We start from the raw sequence: 22,835 nt of genomic DNA on the forward strand, positions 1-22,835 counted from the left end.
CAACAGCTATAGCTCTGTTGTGGATTTTCTATTCCCTTATGAATGGATTCTCTACATATCAAGAAGGAACATCTACTATGAACTGGTGGTGCAGTCAAAAGCTCTCTGTCCTTCTCACCATGGACATCACCACCACACTGGTGAACATGCTTTACATTTTTGTACACCTGCATCCAGGCTGGGTACACACCATGCAATTTACCCTTCAGATCAATGGGAAATTTTCACTTCTACGATCAATTCCAGCATGTCCGATCTGCTTCAAATGGAGAAAGAGATCAATTTTGTGCTGTATTGATCTCAAAATCAATCCCACTTTTAGAAGCAGATCGGAATGATGGAAATTATCGAACAACCGGAAATTTCCTGTCAATCTGATGGGCATATTGCATGGCATGTACAAGGCAATAAAGTGGGCCAGGAGACAGTGTGCAGTTTTGGAGATAAGGACACAATTAAACAGAATTTTTATCTCCTTAGTGCCCACAGTCACAAGTGTACAGCAAGCAAGGTGTACTTTTATATTCCAGGAATTCTGGTGTCCTTGGTTTCCCATTATAGGAGCAGCCCTTTACTTTCAGGGAGTGGTAGGTGTTTGTTTGTTTTTTATAATTTTTATTTAACAGGTTTATAATAGAATTACAATCTTCCAAGTGTATTGACCTAAATCAAAGAAAGGCAAAATATACATTAAACTTTCAATATCTCACAGTGTCATGGCAAACACGGACATACGGAGTGATACTGCTATTCATAAAGCGGGTATCAGCCCCCCCGTATTCTGTGAAGTCCCTCTGCTCCTCTGGGTTCCCTCCGTTCTCCTGCTGAAAACTTTCAACATCAGTCGTGCCCACTGCGCATGCGCAGCTCTATCCCCCCGCCTATCTTGATAATTCTCTAATCACTGGGAGCATTCTGCGCATGCATGGTTCATTCTTTTGAGAACCACACATGCACATAATGCTCCTGGCGGTGGGAGCATAATCGGCACAGGTGTTCAGATGAGGCTCTGCATGCGCAGTCAGCACGACTTATGCTTGGGTTGCACATCTAAGAAGTTGCCAGTGGGAGAATGAAGGGGACAGAGAAAATGCAGAGGGACCTACAGGGAGCTGGAAGAGGCCCCAGGTGAGTAAAAGGCTACAGATTTAAGTACAGTTCAGGTGTGCTGTAAAAATAAGTATCAATCAAATAATAGTATGTCAGTAAAACAGGCTATACTTACGGGCCAAAGACTAAATATCAGTGATGAGAGAATTCCCCTAAAATGCTCAGTAGCATCAGCAAGCAGGCATACATTAGGGCTAACAAGTCAATGAATAATTTACACAACTGTTGATAAAATGGGTTAGCTAGTAAATGTTTTTTTTGCTACTGGCAACTTTTGCCTCCTGGGTGAGGTTACTTTTAGAAGGATTTTCTGTTTACACCCTCTGAATAGCCTACCTATAAAAAGCAATATTATAGATTCTTGCAGTACAAAATACTCAGATTCCCATGCCCCTTTCTGATAAGATATGTCAGTATTACCATACCTGTAAGTCATAGGCAGTATACGGTGGCAAATGGGGAGTGCTGTGGTAATAGGTGGTATAGGATGGCACTGGTGGTCTTGTGTTGTACTGTACTGTAGGGCGCGGGGTCTCAACAATACAACTAATGGCAGGAATAGTAGGATTCTGTGGGAAGAACAAAGCAACATTTTGTTAATAAGTTCATTAACAGTATTAACATACAGTATTTTCCAGTCCCCAAGAAGCATGTAAACTCATATTTCTCCTTGTATACTTCTACTTTAAAATAAAATACTTTACTACAACGTATTACATGAGACGCAATAAACAACCAGCAGTTAATTCACTAAATGAGAGGGGCAGTGAAGTTACGCTATTTCCTGCACACATCTAATCAGATGCAGTGGAACCGACAGTCTGACTCAAGTACCTATGGATGCAAAGCTGATAGCCTTGGATGCCCTTATCTACAATATTTTCCAAATCAGTGCCTCTTCTGTACAAGTTGGCCTCTAATACAAGTTGGCCTCTATACAAGAAGGTCTCTAATGCTAGGTACACACCATACAAATTTCTGGCAGATTTACCTGCCAGATCGTTTTCCAACATGTCCGATCTGAATTTCGATCAATTTTCCAATCGATTTCCGTTCACTTCTATGGAAATCGGTCAGAAAATCGATCTTAAAATCCAGTGAAATTCAGATCGGACATGTTGGAAGAAATTGATCTGGCACATAAATCTGCCAGAAAATTGTATGGTGTGTACTTAGCATAAGTCTTCCTAGACAGTTAAACGATTTAAAATGCTTATCCAAATTGGCTATTTAAAGAGACAGAAACAGGAAGTTAAAGCTTCCGATCCCTGTCAATTTCTGCATGGGATAAAATATGCAAATACTGCCTATTATTGTATTACATCAATTCCATAGTTTAGCTGAAAAAAAAGGTATCTGTCCATCAAGTTCAACCAGGAAGAGAAAAAATAAAGTGGGTAGAACACCATCCAGCACCTATATACATCCCAACTGATCCAGAGGAAAGCACCCTACTAACAAGGCTTAGGTCAATTAAAAACTTCAAAAGGAAAAACAATCCTTCCTGACTCCAGATGGCAGTCAGATAAAATCCCTTGGTCAACATCACCGAAAATTACCTAGTTATTATAGCCGTGGATGTCCTTCAATGCAAGTACAGCATCCAAGCCCATTTTAACTGCGCTAAGGGTCGGTTCACACTTGTTTTAAAAACGTATTAGTGGGATACATTTTTCAAGCTCTGCAGAAACGCTGGAAGCGGATCCTATGTTAAAAGTAGGACCCGCTTCCACTCGTGCAGAAACATGGATCGCACTTGGATCCGTGTTGCACGGAACGAAAACGACATGGGGAGTCCAAATTTGCCACTTTTTCCTGGAATGGACGGGAAAACGTGTCCAATACAAGCCTATGAGAATAGACACTGTCCGTTCTCACTAGGCTAGCCACTGCATCCACGTTGCCCGTTTCGGCCGCATCCCGTTGCCGTCATATTCACGCGTCCCGACGTCCATCACCACCGTTCGGTCCATTCTGAATAGCCGACAGAGGCCAACAAAAGCATGGGGATTCTACATTGGGCTGCAATAGACCAATGGGAATCCTCAGCCACAGAGAGAATTCTAATTGGTTCATTTTGAACCAATGAAAATTCTCCCTTTTGCTAGGCAGAATTGGCCTGTTACAGCCTATGGAGAGCAACGCTTCTGCTGGCCTCCAGGCTGCGGAAAGTGCCAAGCGGCGAGTGGCGGGACAAGCGGCAGGACAAGCGGTGGCGGCAAGACAGGTGAGTGGCAATGCATACGTACCAACGCGATCGACGTGCGGACACGGAATGTGCCGTACCATCCAGATCAGAACTGTGTCAAACGGATCATTTTTTTTAGAAAACCGGATCCGTTTGACATGGATCAGATCTGGAACCTGACAAGTGAGGACCGGCCCATACTGTAAAAAGCCCTTTTGAAAATCGATGGCAAAAACTTTTTTCCTCCATATTCAGATCATGTCCCCTTGTCCATTGTACAAGCCTAGAGACAAAAAGCTCATTTACTAAGCTTTTGTATTGCCCTCTGATTTTTTATTTAGACTTGTTAATCAGGTCACCTCTGAGTCATCTTTTTTCCACGCTAAATAAGTCCAGTTTATCCAACCTTTCTTGGTAAGTGAGACCTTCAATCACACTTATTATTTTAGTTGCAAAATCTTTTAATCTGTTCTAGAATGTTTCTTTCCTTTTTTATAGTATGGTGCTTAAAACTGTATCCCATTCTCCATATGTGCCTTCACAAGTGATTTAAATAGAGGGGGGGGGGGGGATACTAACATCAGGTAAATGTATTTCCCTTTTTATGCATTACAGAATCTTATTAGCTTTAGCTGCTGCTGCTTGGCATTGTGTACAGTTGCTTGTTATCTACCAGTATTCCCAAGTCCTTCTCCAAGTCTGACGTTCCCAGGTATGTCCAAGCTGCATGACTTTACATTTATCAACATTAAATCTATCTGCTATTTGCCTGCAATATGGCAATGTTGGGGGCGTTGGGAGGGAGACCTGCATGCTGTGTCCCCTGCTGGTCACGTAATCCACGATTAGGTGCGACTGAGCTCTCTCTCCTGTCTATGGCAGATCCGTTGCAGCTCCTGCTGGATTTGGTACTGCAAACACAGGTGCAAGTATTTGCAACATTTATTGGCTGACAGGCTGTCTGTGGATCAATTTAAATGGCAGAGTGCTGTCTGGGAGTGAGCATTTGCTTCTCTTGGCTTTTAATATGGCAATGTTATTGAGATCTTGTTGTAATATATCACTATCATGTTTAGTGTTGATAAGTCTTCATGATTGTTTATCATCTGCGAAGATGGTAACATTACTCTTTATTCCATCTACTAGATTGTTAATAAATAAGTTGAATAGGCTCTAGTACCAACCCTTGCAGGACCCCACTGCTAACATATCTATCGAACACCAGTCTTTGGGGTTGATTCACTAAGCTGCTCTGCTACAGCAGCAAGTGTACAGTTCCACTGCGCTCAGTCTGTCTCGATCTCCACACTTTATACACTTTCGAGTGCTGCTCCACTGTTGCTCAGGGATCAGAGCAAAAACTGGCAAACATACAGAAAGAGAAAGAGAGGAGCGCTCTCTAGTGTATTAACTTTTTAATTTATGCTTCCAAGCGCAAGGTAAAAATAACACGTACAGTGTATATATAAAATCAAAGCATATCACATGAGTGTAGTAATACGTCACCACGTCCTGATGTTAATCCATCCGCATGATACGCCTCCGCAATGTGGCCAGTATCGCGGGGAATCCAAATCTTTGGATTCCCCGCGATACTGGCCACATTGCGGAGGCGTATCATGCGGATGGATTAACATCAGGACGTGGTGACGTATTACTACACTCATGTGATATGCTTTGATTTTATATATACACTGTACGTGTTATTTTTACCTTGCGCTTGGAAGCATAAATTAAAAAGTTAATACACTAGAGAGCGCTCCTCTCTTTCTCTTTCTGTATGTCTGCTACAGCAGCGCAGCCTAATGACAGCAGGTAGTGTTATAATCCCCTGCGCACGCTATGCAGCCATAGCGTGCGCAATTAAATGACACTGGGCTCAGATAGTTTAAAGAGCACTTCATTACACTTAAGCAGCGCTCCAAATGACACTGGGCTCAGATAGTTTAAAGAGCACTTCATTACACTTAAGCAGCGCTCCACTGAACCCGCCCAGAGCCCAGCAGGTCCTGTAGCCAAGTACAATTTTCCTGCACTTTGATTGGCCCAATAGCCTGACTGTCAAGTGACAGGCAGCCTACAAGGCCAAACTATCTAAGCCCAGCGTAATTTAACTGCGCACGCTATGGCTTTATAGTGTGCGCAGGGGATTATAACACTCACTGCTGTCATTAAAGCGGTTTAACACCCAGCATTACAACTTTGCTTTAAAAGATTGCTTACAGCTTACAAACTATTATGCTAGATTTTTTTTTAAGCAGAAATTCACTGAATGGGTTAAACATGACATTTTAGTGTTGGATTTAACTAGGAATCCGCATCCGTTTTTATCTTTTAGTTACAAATGTATCTTTATTTGGAATACAAATAGACCTTTGAAAAGCCTGCCGGGGAAGCCCTCTTTGTTCTCTCAGAGCAGTGTTTGTTTGTTACATTGTAGATAGATACATTTGTAACTAAACAAGCAAGCACGGAGGAGGATTTCTAGCTAAATGCAGCACTAAAATGTCATGTTTAATCCATTAAGTGAATTTCTGCTAAAAAAAAAATCTGGCATAATAGTTTATAAGCTGTAAGCAATCTTTTAAAGCAAAGTTGAAATGCTGGGTGTTAGACCACTTTAAGCTGTGCTGCTGTAGCAGTGCAGCTTAGTGAATCAAGCCCTTTGCCTTCTGTCCCTTAAAGCAGAACTGAAAACTGATTAAAAAATAAGAGTTTCACTTACCTGGGGCTTTTGCCAGCCCCCTGCACCCGACCTGTTCCCACACAGCCACTCACCAATGCTCTGGTCCCACACCGTGGCTCACTTTCACTTCACACAGTTCAGGGGAACTGCGCCTGCGAGGCCCTGGCTGCGCGCCTCCTCGTTCACGTTCCCGTAGCCAGGCGTGTACTGAGCAGGCACAGTAGAGATTTTCTCGTACTGCGCCTGCACAAGGCTCTCCTGGCTACAGGAAGGTGTACTAGGATACACGTGGCCAGGGAGCAATGGAGGTCCACTTAGAAGTCAACCTCCATTACGGGGGGGGGGAAAAATGAGCCGCAGCAGGGGAACGGAGGATCAGTCCAGGACTGCGAGGGCACAGGTCGGCTGCAGGGGGCTGGCAGAAGCCCCAAGTAAAAGAAACTCTTATTTTTTTATCAGTTTTCAGTTCCGCTTTAACTAGTTCTCTATCCACATACACACATTTCTCCTGTGTATCCTCAGCTTCTGCAACAGGCTATTGCCGGGAACACTGTCAAAAGTCTGGCAAAAGCTACCTTTAAAATTTCAGGTTTTGAAAGGCAAAATTAAAATGCGACTACTCACCATGTCTTTGAATCCTCCAAGTATTGCAGCAGTTATAATTCCCAGGAATAGACCCACTATGTTTAGTATAGTCACTGACCACAGCAAGTGGTATAGATGTATAACATCTTGGCAGCTTTTTACATCCATATATTCATAGTACAATCCTGATATCCCAGCCCTGAAGAGATGGAAGAGAGATTTATATTTACTTAAACATGCAAGCCATTTTTAGACTTAATATGAATATAAATATTAAAGCGCAACATAATTTTACTAAAAGGAAATCTGTGTGGAGAGGAATAAAGAGGCCAAAGTCTTTCGAAAAAAATTCCAATTACCTGGGTGTCAGAATGATCTCTTGGATTCAGTGTCTTCTAAGTCACACACATGCAATAAACATGCAGCCAAGCAAAGTTAGACTTAAAGAGGAACTCCAGTGAAAATAATGTAATAAAAAAGTGCTTCATTTTTACAATAATTATGTATAAACTAGCAGACCCAAGCCCGTTTACAAACGGGCTCTAGGGTCTGTTTCTCGCCGCCGCATGTTGCCGCCACGCGTGCGCACTCGCTGCGAGCACACCCGGCCGCCCGGCTCCTTGGCCCTGTCCTCCTGTCTCTGTGAGGCTGGGTCCGTGCTGCACACATGTGCAGTAGCAAAAAGCACGGACCAAGCTACACAGGGACAGCATGACGCAGGGACACAGGGGTTTTATTATAGAGGATGATTTAGTCCAGGGGTCTCAAACTCAATTTACCTGGGGGCCGCAGGAGGCAAAGTCAGGATGAGGCTGGGCCAAATAAGAGATTTCACAAAAAAAGTCCTCAAATGTCATTATTAACTGAAGTGAACTATTTTGCCTATTTTACCTTATAGTTTGCTTCAGTGCTCCCATTACAACTAATCCGCTGTGTCCCCGCCGCAAAACGAGGGCTGCAGAGCCCCCAAATCCCCGGGGGGCAATCTGGCTGGCATTTCCTGGAAGGGGCAGAGCTTTCAGCTTCAGCTCTGCCCCTCCTGATGTCAATCGCGGCGGATCGCCGCCTCTGCCCGCCCCTCTCACTCTTCCTTCACAGAGAGGGGCGGAGAGAGGCGGCGATCCACCGCGATTGACGTCAGGAGGGGCAGAGCTACAGCTGGAAGCTCTGCCCCTCAGCGCACCAAAATCCATTACCAAGTTGGTCGTGGATGTTTGCCCGGGGGATTTGGGGGCTCTACAGCCCTCGTTTAGCGGCGGGGATACGGCGGGTTACTTGGGAGCACTGAAGCGAACTATAAGGTAAAATAGGCAAAAATAGTTCGCTTCAGTGTCTCTTTTGCTTTTGCCAGCACGGGCCACAAAATATTGTACCGAGGGCCGCAAATGGCCCGCGGGCCGTGAGTTTGAGACCCCTGATTTAGTCAGTGTTTGCCTATTGTAAAATCTTTTAAATCCCTGATTTACATTCTGACATTTATCACATGGTGACATTTTACTCCTGGCAGATGATGTAGCTGCTGCTTGCTTTTTTGGCAGTTGGAAACAGCTGTAAACAGCTATTTCCCACAATGCAACAAGGTTCACAGACAGGAAATTGCCAGGACCATGGTCCTCAGAGTTTCTTGTGGGAGGGATTTCACCACAATATCAGCCATAGTATACAGAGCCCTCTGATGATCAGTCTGTGAAAAGGAGTAGATTTCTCATGTAAAATGGGGTTCCAGCGACTGATTGGGATGAAGTTCAATTCCTGGTCACGGTTTCTCTTTAAAGCCAAACTGAACTTGGCATATTCTCAGAGCAATCATTTTAAATTATTAGTATTAGCAAACTGGTTCCCCTTGCAGTGGCAGCCTTTGGGTAGGGGGGCGAGTAGGGCAATCGCCCCAGGCCCCGAACTGAAGGATGCTCCGCACTGCGAGCAGGAGTGCTGCTAGCATACAAACAAGACATGACCCACGCTCTCTTTAGAGGGGCGCTTCTTCAAGCTGGGCTGCCCTGTGCTGCGCAACCCCCAACTTCTGCATCTTGTCCCCCTCCTTGTTCCGTCCACACTGTTGCCCTGTCTGCCATAACTTACATAGCCCCATTCCAAGGCCAATCTTCGCCTTTAATGCGTCCTATCACCATGTTACTTCCAGCTGGTGCCCGTCATGACGTCACAGGCGCCAGCAGAAGTAGCCATAGTGAACAGAGCTGAGCGGCAAGGATCAGCGGTGGATTGAGGCCATGTGAGTTATGGCAGAAGGTTGACAAAAGTGCTGGCACAGGGGGAACATAGGAGAAATAGGGGGGGGGTAAGAGGTGGCACAGGGGTGACAGAGGGGACACAGGGAGACAAGAGATGCACGGGGGCACAAGAGACGCATGGGGGGGGGGGGGGACAAGCCCTTCTTGCTCCTGTGATCAGAAATAACACTATGTTGATATACTGTAAATCTTGAACTAGACCTCTTACACTAACAAACTTAACAAAAAAAATTATTTTTAAACAATGATAAGGCGTACTGCATTAGAGGAGGACAAGCCAGTGAGCGTGGTGGTACAGTATATGGCCTACACTTATGCTCTAGGCCCCACATATGACACTCTCCCCAGGCCCCACATGCTCTAAGGCCGCCTCTGCCCCTTGGTCATGGGGTAAGCTTGGGAATAGTACTACCTGTGAACTGCAACTCTATCTTCTCACACTGAGGACACATGATTTTTACAATAGTACAGGGCTACTGAAAAATATAGTCTTGGGCTGAAGAGACACCGGTGAGCGTTTTTCTGGTTGTTTTCGTTTAAACAAAAAACTGCTCCCATTGCCTTGCATTAAAATTGGGTTAAAATCTTGGCAAGATTGCAGCAATCTTTTTTCTAAAAGAATGAGCTCGGTTGCACATAATCATAGATTACTTGACCAGCAGGGGGCACCGCATGCAGGTGTCCCTCTCAACACTCCCTCCCTATCACTGACCTGCACACTAAGAGCTGCAAGAATAAAGATTAAAATCACAAAACACTGGTCTACATGACAGGTGGGAGCCCCTTGCTGTGCCACCACCCGGGACCCCATCTCATAATAAGATCAGATGTTCTGACGTAAAGGAATTCTGTGGCAACAAAATATTTGTAGTTTTACTTACCTGGGGTTCTTCCAGCCCCCAGAAGACATTGGTGTCCCTCGCTACAGCTCCGGTCTTCTCCGGGGTCCTGCTGGCTGCCTCGGAAGGATCACCGACCCCCCCATGGGTCGGCGTCATCTGCACATGCACTTGCACATGCCCGCTCATGCGCAGAAGATGCCAACCCATTGGGGTGGGTGATCTTTAGATGCTGCCAGCCGGACCCTGGAGAAGACTGGAGCTGCGGGCGAGGGACACAAATGGCTTCTGGGGGCTGGAAGAAGCCCCAGGTAAGTAGAACTACATTTATTTTGTTGCCTCAGAAGTCCTTTAAGTCAGAAGATCTGATCTTCATACGTATAACTTTATCTTCATACTCCTAGATGAGTCAGGGAGAAATTACACTTGAAAAAATCTGCAGTGTTTGCAGAACTGGAAAAACACATGCGAAAACTGGGTTTTTGGGAGGCATGTGCGATTCTGCATTGTGTCAAATAAAAAAATACAACATGCACTACTTTTCCACACAATTTGCCAAATGGTGGATTAATAAAAGGTTACCAATAGATTTAATGCATTTAGGAAGGAAAGGGCATATTCTCTTTATTGTTCAGCTACTAAGATTGATCTTCATCGCCATCTAGTGTTTCTGTTTGAGAACTCAGAAAGCATCTGCATAACATACAGTATATGCTTATGCAGTGTTACTTGAAAGTTTGTGAACTTTACCAAATGTTCTATATTTTATATGAATGTGAGCTAAAACATCAAGATAAAGTAAAACTTAGTTGAACAAATAAAACAAAAATTATTATATTTGGTCTTGTAGATATTTAAAAAAATGCATGTTGGATTATTATGGCTCTATATTATAATTTGCATATTCAGCAGTAATGCATTGTGGGAGACCTCATATGCTCACTCCAACCTCAATTACCTTCTGTTTTAAGAAGGCAAACTTGTTTTCCTTAGCATTTTAGTAAGAGGGCTTTTGGGTCCTTTGTAGCCCCGTACACACTCCAATGAGTTCTGCTTCACCATGAGCTGGCTGGGTAGTCTGTAACTGTGATATTTAAGGACATCTGGGCCAATATGCAATTAACTTTTTAACCTGAGTTATCTCTAACTTTCATCTTCTCTTTTAACTAACTTTTCTGCATTTTACAATTGAAAAAGTACCCAAAAATTGGTGAAAAATTACTATCAAATTTATCTTGAGTGTTTTCTTGCTTTGCTGGCGGCTTCAAAGGCATTTTATGACAAGATGAGAAAATATCACCTAGGAGATAATTCAGGTGAAAAAGTGAATTGCATATGGCCCCTGATGTCCAAATGCGAGTCAGCTTAATTCCTTTTTTAACAGGACAGGGTTAGGAATAGAGGAAAGGTGTGGCAGTCTTGTGGCAGTGGTTGCCCAAACAGGGGACTGTGCAGTGACCACTGCTCCTTCATCAACATAGGTAGTCTGGCAGAGTTCCACACTTACATTGTAATACTGTACACATTAATTTTTTTTCTTGGGATTTGAAGAGAAAACCCTGAACATAAGGTTGGTAAATTGCTCATAAGAGGCAAAAATGACTGCCTACAAGTGCAGATTAAGATATATATATAATCAGTCAGATTCCTCTGCACAAGCACTCCAGGCACTGTTCACCCAGAGTAGTGTATTATGCACTGCCCTGGCCATAATACCAAGATATGTGGGTTTGTGTGAATAATACAACAGATGTATTGATGTATGTACAATGTGTTCACAACTATTAGCTGAAATTCATTTTATGGTAACATTTTCAATGCTGTAATGATTTCTGTGGAATTAGGAGTAGAATCCGGGCAATGCTTATTGCTGCTGACCTTATTTGATAGGGTCAGTGGTGGCTGGGGTAAGAAGAGGCCTGATGGATGTTTCACACCTTTGCACTTCTACAGAGGCTAAGGAAGCTACTTGGCTTCCATGGAAGCACAAGTCAGCCGTCATCCAATATGCATATGACGCTTTACAGTCTGTAGAAGGTGATAGTCACACTTGGGCTTACTGAAATGTATGTAATGTACTAGTGCACTGACGTTACATGCAAGCTAAAGCAAATAACATTTTGAGATGCATTAAAAGGGAAATAAAAACTCAGGATGCTAACATAATATTGCCCCGTTTAACTATCTAGTAAGGCCGCATCTGGAATATGGAATTCAGTTCTGGGCACCACATTACAGGAAAGATGTTGCAGTTTTAGAGCAGGTGCAGAGATAAGCAACAACATTGATACGAGGGATGGAAGGTCTCAGTTATCAGGAAAGGTTAGATAAACTGGGATTATTTAGTCTGGAGAAAAGACGCCTTAGAAGAGATCTAATTAATATGTATAAATACATCAGAGGGCAATATAAAAGCTTGGCGGATAAACTTTTTGTCCCTAAGCTTTTGCAAAGGACTAGAGGACATGATCTGCGTATTGAGTAAATAGGGTTCTTTAAAGGAAAAGTGATTCAAATGCGGAATATTTTTGCCACAGGAAATAGTTATGGAAAATTCTATATCTGCGTTTAAAGGGAACCAGAGATGAACGTTTCACACAAAATAAACATACCAGTCGATAGCTTGTAAAGAATAAATGCTCTACCTGATAATTTTGCTGCTCTGGTGTGCCTTTTTTAGTGTTTTTTTATCCATTATTGCTCCATGAAAAATCAAATATGGCCGCTGGCTCATATCCCTTCTGCTTCCGGGTTATGAGTTGTTCTGGATGTGCTGTCTAGGCTATATGAGACTAGGCTGCTATCTAGGCTATATGAGAAAGGTGTGCTTTCATTTTGGTATGATGTGCAGCTGCCTGTAGGAAGTGTCTCTCATAGGAATGAAACTGCAGTCATCATCATTATCTAGTGCACACAGAGCACACAGGGATCATATTGCAGCCACACTTGTCTGTTCAGAGCTTCTCTCTCAGCAGGAGCAGCCCCTCCCATGTCTTCACAGCTCTCAGTATGCAAAGCAGGAAATCTGAGCCAGGAGGTGGCAGGCTTGGGCTTGAAAAGACTCCACAGAAGAGTGACTCAGCTATAATGATTCCAGGTCAAACCTAGACTGAGCCAGTTGGGGATTCTTATCACAGCTGATAATAGACTAATTAAGCCGATAAGAATTAAACTAAAAGCAGGGTAGGTGTTTACTGTCGTGTTCCCACTGATAAATGTAATAAAATACATGAGGGTGCTTCGTTTCTGGTTTTCTTTAAGGGGAGCTTAGATGCTTTCTTTGCATTGAAAGAAATCCATGGCCATAATTACTAGGTAATGCCCAGTGATGTTGATTCAGGGATTTTATCTGATTGCCACCTGGGCCAGGAAGGATTTTTTTCCCTTTTGGGGCTAACTGGACCATGCCTTGTAAGGGGTTTTCACCTTCCTCTGGGTCAACAGGTATATGTGAGGGTGCAGGCTGGTATTGCACTTTATTTTCTGGTTGAACTCAATGGACAAATGTTTTTTTTCAACCCAAATAACTCTGTAACTATGATTGACTCACACTATTGCCCATATGCAATGTCCTTTTTCTCCTGACTTAACTCCTAGGAGATAATTTTTCATCTTCTCTTTAAAATAGCTTTTCAGCACTTTTCAATTGAAAGAGTATCAAAAATTAGGTGAAAAAGTACTATCAATGTATTTGTTTGCTTGCTAGGGCATTTTATTGACACATCCTGGAAATATCACCTAGGAGAAAACTCAGGAGTAAAAGTGAATTGCATATGGTCCCATACCCCTTAATTCAGCCTTATAAGTTGTGACAAAGTAAAAAAAAAAAAATCCGTGTAAATGCACATTCTAGCAACTATAATTGGGGGAAAAAATCCAGGGAAAAGTACTGAATGAAGCACATGGTGGGCTAGATTACCTCCTCCTGAGTCTCTTGATGCTGCTCATTGTCCTCGGAGGCTCTCCCATTCTCTGTGCCCTGTCCTCTTCTCCCCAGCCTCCCAGAAGTTCCTCCGAGCAGTACCAACTGATTCTGAACTGCACATGGACAATGAAAGAAAGCAGCTGTGGAGAAGCACTTACTCTCACTGTGCACATAAGCGTTTCGGAATCGTTTGACGCTGCTACGTGTGCACGCCAATATTACAGCAGTTTAGGGAATTAGGACCATTATTTCTAAAATCATGAGTCCCAAAGATTGCAGCAGAAGATGTAGAAATGCACCAACCCCTAGATGATCAATGGATGTACCACGGCTAGCCCAGCATCACCTGAGCGAAAATCTTCAGAAAGGATGAAGCCGGCACCATCAAGTTGCTCTTTAGGTTATTTATTAAAGACTGTCATCGAGTACAAGTAAGTACAGTGTGCGACGTTTCGGAGCGTTGGAACATGCCCCTTTATCAAGCTATGACAGTCTCAATATGTCATGGAAACAATGAGTTTAAATAGTACATCATATTCAAACCTACCAATCATAGGCTATCTAACTCACTAGCCAATCCCCATCCACTATATATGAAGTGGACCTGATGGGGAACTTGTTACATATAGTCTAAGCCAATAGATTTAAAGCTCACCCACCTGTTCATGTCAGCCATACCCTCAAAGCGCACCATCTCTGCCCCTAACTGCCGCCGCAAGTAGAAGTGTACACCCATCTGTCCGCCGGACCTGATGGGGAACTTGCGGGGAGGCGGCGCCGTAACGTCACTGACATTACCAGGGAGACGCGTAAGGCCGCGGACGGAAATACGCATGCGTCCTAAAAGGGCAGGACAAAACGTCACTACCCAATGCCGGCCGATCACGTGGAGAGAACCACCAATCGGCCGGCCCTGCGTCTCCCTGTATGGCTGTAGCGGCCAGACAGCCACAACAAGGTGGCTAGACATTACCCTGAGGACCTGGTTGCGGAGGGTACGATTCCGAGATCTAGGGCCGATATGGGTAACCGTATTCCTTTTGTGACAAAATATAATGTCCTTAGTAAGGACATGGCAAAAATTATTAAAAAACATTGGTCACCTCTTGCCCAGTCGCTGCCCTTGGTCCCTGAATTTCGAAATCCTCCGCTATTCTCCTATACAAGGGCCCCTACATTGAGGGACAAACTTACACATGCTGAGATGAGAACTTTAGTAAGACCCCCTGAAGGGTCCAGGAGAGGAATGTACCCATGCCTTAACTGCGTCCACTGCAATTCGGTCATCAGGAGTAGTGTATTTGCACATCCAAGAACGGGCAAAATATTTAATATCAGAGGGGTCTATAATTGTGACTCTAAATATGTAATATATATTTTAAAATGCCCCTGTGGGCTATTATATGTAGGGGAGACGACCCAAAAATTTAAGATTAGATTATCAGCTCACAAGCATGCAATCCGTGAGCGTCTCGTGGAGCAACCTGTCGCCAACCATTTTGTACGCTGTAAACATAATGTCAGCCAATTACACTGTCAAATTATTGACAGCATACCAATCTTAAAAAGAGGTGGTGACAGGCATAGACAATTGTTGCTACGTGAGGCACACTGGATCTGCATGCTTGATACCATTGAGCCCCGTGGATTGAATCGAGATTACGATCTTACACCCTTTTTATAACTTTTGATCTTGTTATTTACTTTTAATTTCTGTTTTGCATACTTAAATACCATCTATTTCCCCTTTAAGGTGGTCGCTGCATGTATTGCTTCTGATTGTATTATATCAACCAGTTGTTTCTGCTCTGTATTGATGCAGCATTCGCAATTCTCTGTTGGAGTTATGATTGTGTCCCCGTCCCCTCGGCTCATCTTCTCCTACCCCTTTGGTTTTTCATCGCCATGGCATTAGCCGCTTTTTTGCGGCGGTCTAGCCACCTTGTTGCGGCTGTCTGGCCGCTGCAGCCATACAGGGAGACGCAGGGCCGGCCGATTGGTGGTTCCCTCCACGTGATCGGCCGGCATTGGGTAGTGACGTTTTGTCCTGCCCTTTTAGGACGCATGCGGATTTCCGTCCGCGTCCTACGCGTCTCCCTGGTAACGTCAGTGACGTTACGGCGCCGCCTCCCCGCAAGTGCCCCATCAGGTCCGGCGGACAGATGGGTGTACACTTCTACTTGCGGCGGCGGTTAGGGGCGTGGGATGGTGCGCTTTGAGGGTATGGCTGACATGGACAGGTGGGTGAGCTTTAAATCTATTGGCTTAGACTATATGTAACAAGTTCCCCATCAGGTCCACTTCATATATAGTGGATGGGGATTGGCTAGTGAGTTAGATAGCCTATGATTGGTAGGTTTGAATATGATGTACTATTTAAACTCATTGTTTCCATGACATATTGAGACTGTCATGGCTTGATAAAGGGGCATGTTCCAACGCTCCGAAACGTCGCACACTGTACTTACTTGTACTCGATGACAGTCTTTAATAAATAACCTAAAGAGCAACTTGATGGTGCCGGCTTCATCCTTTCTGAGTCCCAAAGATTTAGATGGAGTTGAATCATGGCAGTTACTTTGACACATTCCTTTAACTGGCTGGCATTCATGTGACCATACAGTTTTAAGTAAATACCGCTTGGAGAAAAAAAGACCTTCTAATAAGGGGTTTAATGTTATTACATGTGTGTATAGGAAAGCTAAAAGCATATAGCAAAGTCATGTACCTCCCACAGTTATACAGCTCACAGCAGTAACAGGTGTTGCTCTTTACTTTCAGTAAACAAGATCCTCTTGGAGGCATGTGGCACGTCACCTGGGAGAGAGAAAATCAATCTATGATCCTTCAGCATTCCTCAAGTTTAGGGAAGCACCATTGATGTAATCTAATGGAATATGTTGGTGTTTTATAAATCAAATCAATATTAATAATCTAACTCACCTCAGCAGAGTCAGAAGGCTGATCATCAGTTGATGTAAAGTATCGACATTTGCCTGCATAGACAGGTCTGAGATCCTAAAAAATAAAGAAATACAAATTACAGATTTCTTTTACATTGACCTTGGGATAATTCCAGGGCTGGATTACCAACCAGGCAACAGAAGCAGTCGCTTGGGGCCCCCATTCAGAGTCAAAGGGGCCCCATCAGCACATAATCCAGCCCTTGCAATCCTGTCAAAAGACACCACCCACTGCTGATTATCTTCAGAGCCAGGCTCTCCACCTGGGTCCCCCTCCTGCTACTGTGCGCTCTGCCACTGCCTGCTCCTCCCTCCCTTCCCACAGAGAACCACAGCTGCAGCGGGCAAGAATGATAGCAGCAGATGACAAATGCCCACTCACATACAGTATCCGTGATCCAAGCAATAGAGGTCCCGTCATCTGAAACCCATCTGTCTCCTCTACAGGGCCGCCGCTAGCTCTGAATTTCCTGATTCTCAGATCAGACAGGAAGTAGGAAGTAGTAATAGTAGTAGTAACAGAGTGGCGGCACGCTAGAGGCGACAGATGGGCTCCAAGTTGCCACTGCTATTCTGTGCATTGTGCACCGGCAGAGGAAAGTGGGCTGTTGCCAATAATGCCAATAGCAACCAGTAGCGTGGCTGCCCCAGTGTGTGCGGCATGTTGCTGTGCACCCAGCAGCTGCACCTTTTCATTCTATTATGACATGATGGAGGGGGGGGGGGGGCAAATCAGTTACTTTGCTTAGGGCCCCATTTAGCCTTAATCCGGCTCTGGATAATTCAATTGGCAGTGCAAACCGCAATGACTCTTGGAAATATCATTTCGGCTGGGGGACACTGCAATGTCATCTGAGAACATTCTATTGGCTGAGGAAACATGGTAGAACTAGAAAATGAATGTAAGTGGAAAGACTATAACTAGTGATGGGCGAACAGTGTTCGCCACTGTTTGGGTTCGCCCGGATTTTGGCCTGTTCGGGTTTGGTTCGGCACCCCCCGAACACCTTATGGTGTTCGGGAGGGTGCTCGGGCATGCTGCTCGAACCCGATCAGGCCTTCTGTGTTCGGCCGAACACAGCCGTGTCCGGCCGAAAAAAAGCCCCCTGTAGAGTCCCAGCATAAAGGGAGAGCATGCCCTGAGCGCGAGGGGGGGTCGGAAATGCCCCCCACCCCTCCCCGCTAAGCTCTCCCTTCTGCTGGACCCTATAAAATTAAATAGAAGTCCCCCAAAGTGCCTGTAGCAGGCTGGCAGGAAGAGGACAGGAAGCGGGCAGCCGGCGATCACAGGCGCTAGTACCATCTGGTACTTCCGCCCTCTCTCTGATGCACTTCCTGTTTACATTTGTAAGTCGCGTCAAGAGAGAACAGAAGTACCGCGATGACGCGTACAAGGGTACGTGTCATCATGTAGATGACGCGTACCCTCGTACGCGTCATCGCGGTACTTCTGTTCTCTCTTGACGCGACTTACAAATGTAAACAGGAAGTGCATCAGAGAGAGGGCGGAAGTACCAGATGGTACTAGCGCCTATGCTCTCCGGCTGCCCGCGTGCTGTCCTCTTCCTGCCAGCCTGCTACAGGTACTTTGGGGGACTTCTATTTAATTTTATAGGGTCCAGCAGAAGGGAGAGCTTAGCGGGGAGGGGTGGGGGGCATTTCCGACCCCCCCCCCCCCCCCCCGCGCTCGGGGCATGCTCTCCCTTTATGCTGGGACCCTATAGGGGCCCCAAAGGGACATGTTCGGGTTGGGTTCGGGGTTCGGCCCGAACGTGCCGAATATCGGGGGCATGTTCGGACGAACCCCCCCGAACCCGACCATCTGGGTGTTCGCCCATCACTAACCTGCTATGACTGAATGGTTATAGCTATGGCCCTGTTTCTAAATCACTAACCATAATGCTAGGAATACACCATGCCTTTTTTAGGCAGATAGATGGTTCGATAAATAATTTCCGACATGTCCAATCTCACTCTCAATCATTTTACCGCTCGATTTCTGATAGAGGGGAATGGAAATTGATAAGAAAAAATATGAAAATCGAGGAGAAAAACGAATTGAAACACGATTGAACGGCAAATCGACTGCAAAAAAACGTCGAGTATTTCCAGCATTATCTTCAAAATTTTCAACGAACGTTTTTCTCAGGCCCCAAAATTCACAATTTCCAAATTACCATTATGTTCAATGATAATTATCTTTTATTTATTAAATAGCAACATACTGTACTATGGAGCACTCTGCAATAAACAGGGGAAGCAGGTGCATAGATAACATGTACAAACTATAACATGGAAGACAAAAACTCTACTTAAAGTTGGCCAGAACTCTTGCACAGGACAGAAGGAAAACTTAGAGAAATGCACTCTGTATGTATTTAGAGAGCCTAATTCCCCCTCATCTGTGTCTAATCACAAGTTGTAATTTGATCTCTCCCTTGTGTCACCTGACTATCACTGCAGATAAGGCAGAGAAACTCATTTAACAGTACAGGATGTTAACAATATGTCTGCTTCCATGAAAGCAGGAATTAGAAACACTGGATATTTATTTAAGGATTTGTGTCAGCTGTAACAAAGAAATGTTTTTCTTTAAAGGTTATTTTGCTGATGCGTATCTTATAGAGCAGAGAGATAGTTTAGAAGTCAGGTCCACTTTAATTAAGCCTACAGTGTAACTGGTGTGGGGACATAATATATAATACATAGGGGAAATGGAACTATAGATATTTAGCAATTGTTGGGCAAGTTAGAAGAGGTGGGATTTGAAGCCTGGTGATGTGTAAACAATCTCAGAGTCAGAAACCCAAAGGTCATAAGGCGCATACACACACCATACTGTAGCAAACGACAGGTCCGACAGACCCCCCCGCTGGGCGGACGATCTGCCGACAGTAGCACGTGTGTACACGCTGTCAGCAGACTGATAAGGCTGTTTCTAACAAATCCGCTCATGTAAAAGGGTGACCAGTTTGAATAATGTTATCCAGGGCAATAGGTGTTATAGAACTTAAAAGTTTTGAAGTTAAAGAAGAAAGTATCCCAACTGGTTTGATGAGGTTTTAGTCATTTAGCTGCACATAAATATTCCAGATTGTTGTGCTCTGTAAAAATTAGGATCAGATGTTGAGCTCCTTCCAAAACTGGCAGCTATTCTTGGTCACTGATATCACTTTTTTTCAGTTGGGCTCAGCTTCCTAGAAAAGATTGGAAAACAAGCCTCCACCACAAACGTGATTGTACTTACAGTATGAAGTCCAAACACTAAAACCATGCTAGCGACTTGACTTACTCCTTCAGATCCAGTACAATCCAACTATTGACCATTGATGTGGAAAATTGTAGCATTTAAAACAAGAAGAACATTTCTCTCAGAGCACAATGCACTATGAATTACCTTTTCTCATATGTTGCTGTCACTTACCGTAAGCATTTAAAATCAGAACAGAACTGACAGGTTTTAGACTAGTCCAACTCCTCATGGAGGATTCTTAGTATTTTCTTTATGCTTTACAAAAGCACTCCCTGGAAAGGATTTATACAAATATGCCAGCCAGCCTCTCTACTCACTTGCACAGTATTTTGGCAGTTGGACTTTGCAAGTGCCATTCAGGAAGCTTTCTTAAAAATAAATAAAACCCAGAGAATCCCCTATGAAGAGATGGACTAGTCCAAAACCTGTCAGTTCTGTCAGATTTTTACAATCTACTGTAACTGACGGAGACATAGGAAAAATACATTTACAGTGTATTTTTCTCTGGAACAAATGTACATTTTATAAATATGCATTCACATGCATTTTAAATTTTACACATTTTCGCTATACTGGTCCTTTACATTTTACATTACATAATAGGCCTTCATAGCATCACACTGTTTTTATTTCTAATAACTACCACATAAGTCTTGCACTAATATAAAAGCATATGTTGGAAAGCATTTGACACAAGGCAGCTTGCCCAGGAAGCCTGCTATCCCCATCTGTGGTTGTCCGCTTACCACCCATCCTGCCATTCTTCTCTGCCCTATACTCCGGTCCACCACATGCACTTCCAAGTATGACGTTAGACCGTAGCTCCCAATTAGCTCAGCCTGCACCTATTCTGTTCAACCCATCGTCTCCTCCTGAAGGTAAAATCAATAATGCAGTATTGCATACAACATATTTTAAGCACACCCATTATAAGTGGAATAATACTTTAAGTGATTAGCAAGATCTTGCACAGATGAAGTCATACATTTCATCATTAGCCATAACAACTAGGTGGTTAATCACGTGAATGGAGTCAATCACAAAGCAATTTTTTATGTGACAGAAGCTGCCACTGTCAGATTATTGGGCTGTATGGTATTTCCAGGCAATGGAGTGGAATTGATTCGGCATCAGTGCCTTGTAAATCATATCCACCCGGGAAGTCAGAGAATGGCAGCTTCCATCTGCCATTTTGCTCCATTGAACAACTTCTTTAGAAGATTTAAGAGAATTTATGTGCTTCGAATACTCACCAAGTGTCTGGCAGCGAAGACACCATCCACAATGGCACAACAAAATGCTGCAATCACTCCAAAGCTGATAAACACTATGGATGCCACAAGCTGTAAGCAGAATTCACTTACATTAAATTACATGAATACATTACTTTCATATTACATGAATAATCTAATACATTTATATGCCCAATGCCCTGCAAGACAGCAATTAACAGGCTGGAAAGCAGCAGCACAGCAGCATTTATCCCCCCTTGTCCATGGTCAGAGCCAGATTAAAGTACACCTGTGACTTAATTTAAAGAAAACAAAAAAAAACAGCCCCTGAGTCCTTATGAGGCTTCCCCCTGTCCTGCTCAGCTAGCCCGATTCAGTGCCGACACTCCCGGTGAAGCAGCTACAATATTTACATTGGCCTGCCTGTGCAGGCGCAGTAGCTGTGTCCCACTCAGGCTCTGACTTAAATAGCTGAGCCCGATTGGGTACGCTCACATCTGTGCAGTAGAGCGTAAGCTTGGCTATTTCCGACAGAGCCCGGAGAAAGGCGCTATTGCGCCTGCGCAGAGCAAGCAGTGTTTCAGGGGAGCCAGCGATGGATCCCCTCTGGTGAAGAGGATAGGGGAAATCTTCTTTAGGATCCAGAGGCTTCCCCCTCCTGAGGTAAGTAGCACCTAGGGGTATTTTTTCCCTTCAGGTACACTTTAATACAGGGCCCCAGAAGGAGCAATGGATTTCCAGCCCCCAGTTCATTCATTAAAAGGGTGTTCAAGCAAGTGGAGAAATCTTAGTCTGAGCCCTTCATTATACAGTGGTGGTGCTTGAGATTTTGTGAACCCTTTCAAAATGTCTATATTTTTATATGAATGTGACCTAGAACATTATCTGATTTTGCAAACAAATACATGTTGAAAAGCTAGCTAAACAAATTAAAGAAAGATTAACATATTTGTCATGTATTTATAAAAAAAAAAATCAAATAACACCTGCAGGTTGTAAAAGTTAATCAATCTTTGGGGTCATCATATAATTTGAAGGTAAAACCAGAGTCTGGCGTTTCCAATAAGTAGGATGACAATGAGAACCAAGTAAGAGGCGACATTTATTTAAATAATAGAGATCCAGCAAATGATCATACATATGTAGAACACATGTGGATGTGTATCATGGTTCGCGGATGGTGTCTGTGGAGCTCAGAGAAAGAGTTATTAATGCCTATAAAGCTGGAAAAGATTACAAGACCATCTCTAAAGAGATTCACCAAGGACACCACCAATCAATATTGAGACAGACTGTGTACAATTGAAGAATATTCAAAACCGTACCCAGAAGTGGTTGCCAATTAAAGATAACCTTATCCCACCTGTGAAACACGGTGGTGTGACTGCTCTGGTTTGGGTCTACTTTGCTGTATCTGGACTTGGATAGGTTGCCACCATGGGCGTTGCTAGCCCTATTTTAGGGGGGCCTGTGCCCCCAACATGTCCACGGGTGCCCCTAATTTATTTACTGGGGTGCCCTGATGTCTTCCCCGGCCACCGCTCCCCCCCGCTGGCCGCCGCTGCCAGCATCAGACCTCGATCAGCCGGCGACCATTAGTGCGGGCGCTAGGACCTAGCGGACACCGCACTGATATGCGGAAGTGACATCCGTGCGCCCGCTCTAACTGGTCGGGTCGCCGGCTGATACTGAGGTCTGACACTGGGCTGCTGCTGCTGGGAGGTGAGTGAGGGGTACCTGTCACTACCTAACTGGGGGTCCCTGTCACTACCTAACCTGGGGGGCACCTGACACTCACTATC

The 22,835-nt window shown here is 44.2% G+C and overlaps 1 protein-coding gene across 1 annotated transcript in view; it reads right to left on the minus strand.

Moving 5' to 3' along the window:
- Positions 1-22,835, minus strand: part of TMEM255A (transmembrane protein 255A) — a 96,979-nt gene that overhangs the window by 11,314 nt on the left and 62,830 nt on the right. Inside the window, exons 4-8 of the mRNA XM_068249618.1 lie at positions 21,055-21,144; positions 16,529-16,603; positions 16,314-16,402; positions 6,609-6,768; positions 1,536-1,679 (exon numbers count right to left, since the gene is read on the minus strand). Coding sequence (XP_068105719.1) covers positions 1,536-1,679; positions 6,609-6,768; positions 16,314-16,402; positions 16,529-16,603; positions 21,055-21,144 — 558 coding nt within the window. The remainder of the gene's footprint in view (positions 1-1,535; positions 1,680-6,608; positions 6,769-16,313; positions 16,403-16,528; positions 16,604-21,054; positions 21,145-22,835) is intronic.

This window comes from Hyperolius riggenbachi, chromosome 8, assembly GCF_040937935.1.
Source record: "Hyperolius riggenbachi isolate aHypRig1 chromosome 8, aHypRig1.pri, whole genome shotgun sequence".
In the NCBI taxonomy this organism is placed as follows: Eukaryota; Metazoa; Chordata; class Amphibia; order Anura; family Hyperoliidae; genus Hyperolius; species Hyperolius riggenbachi.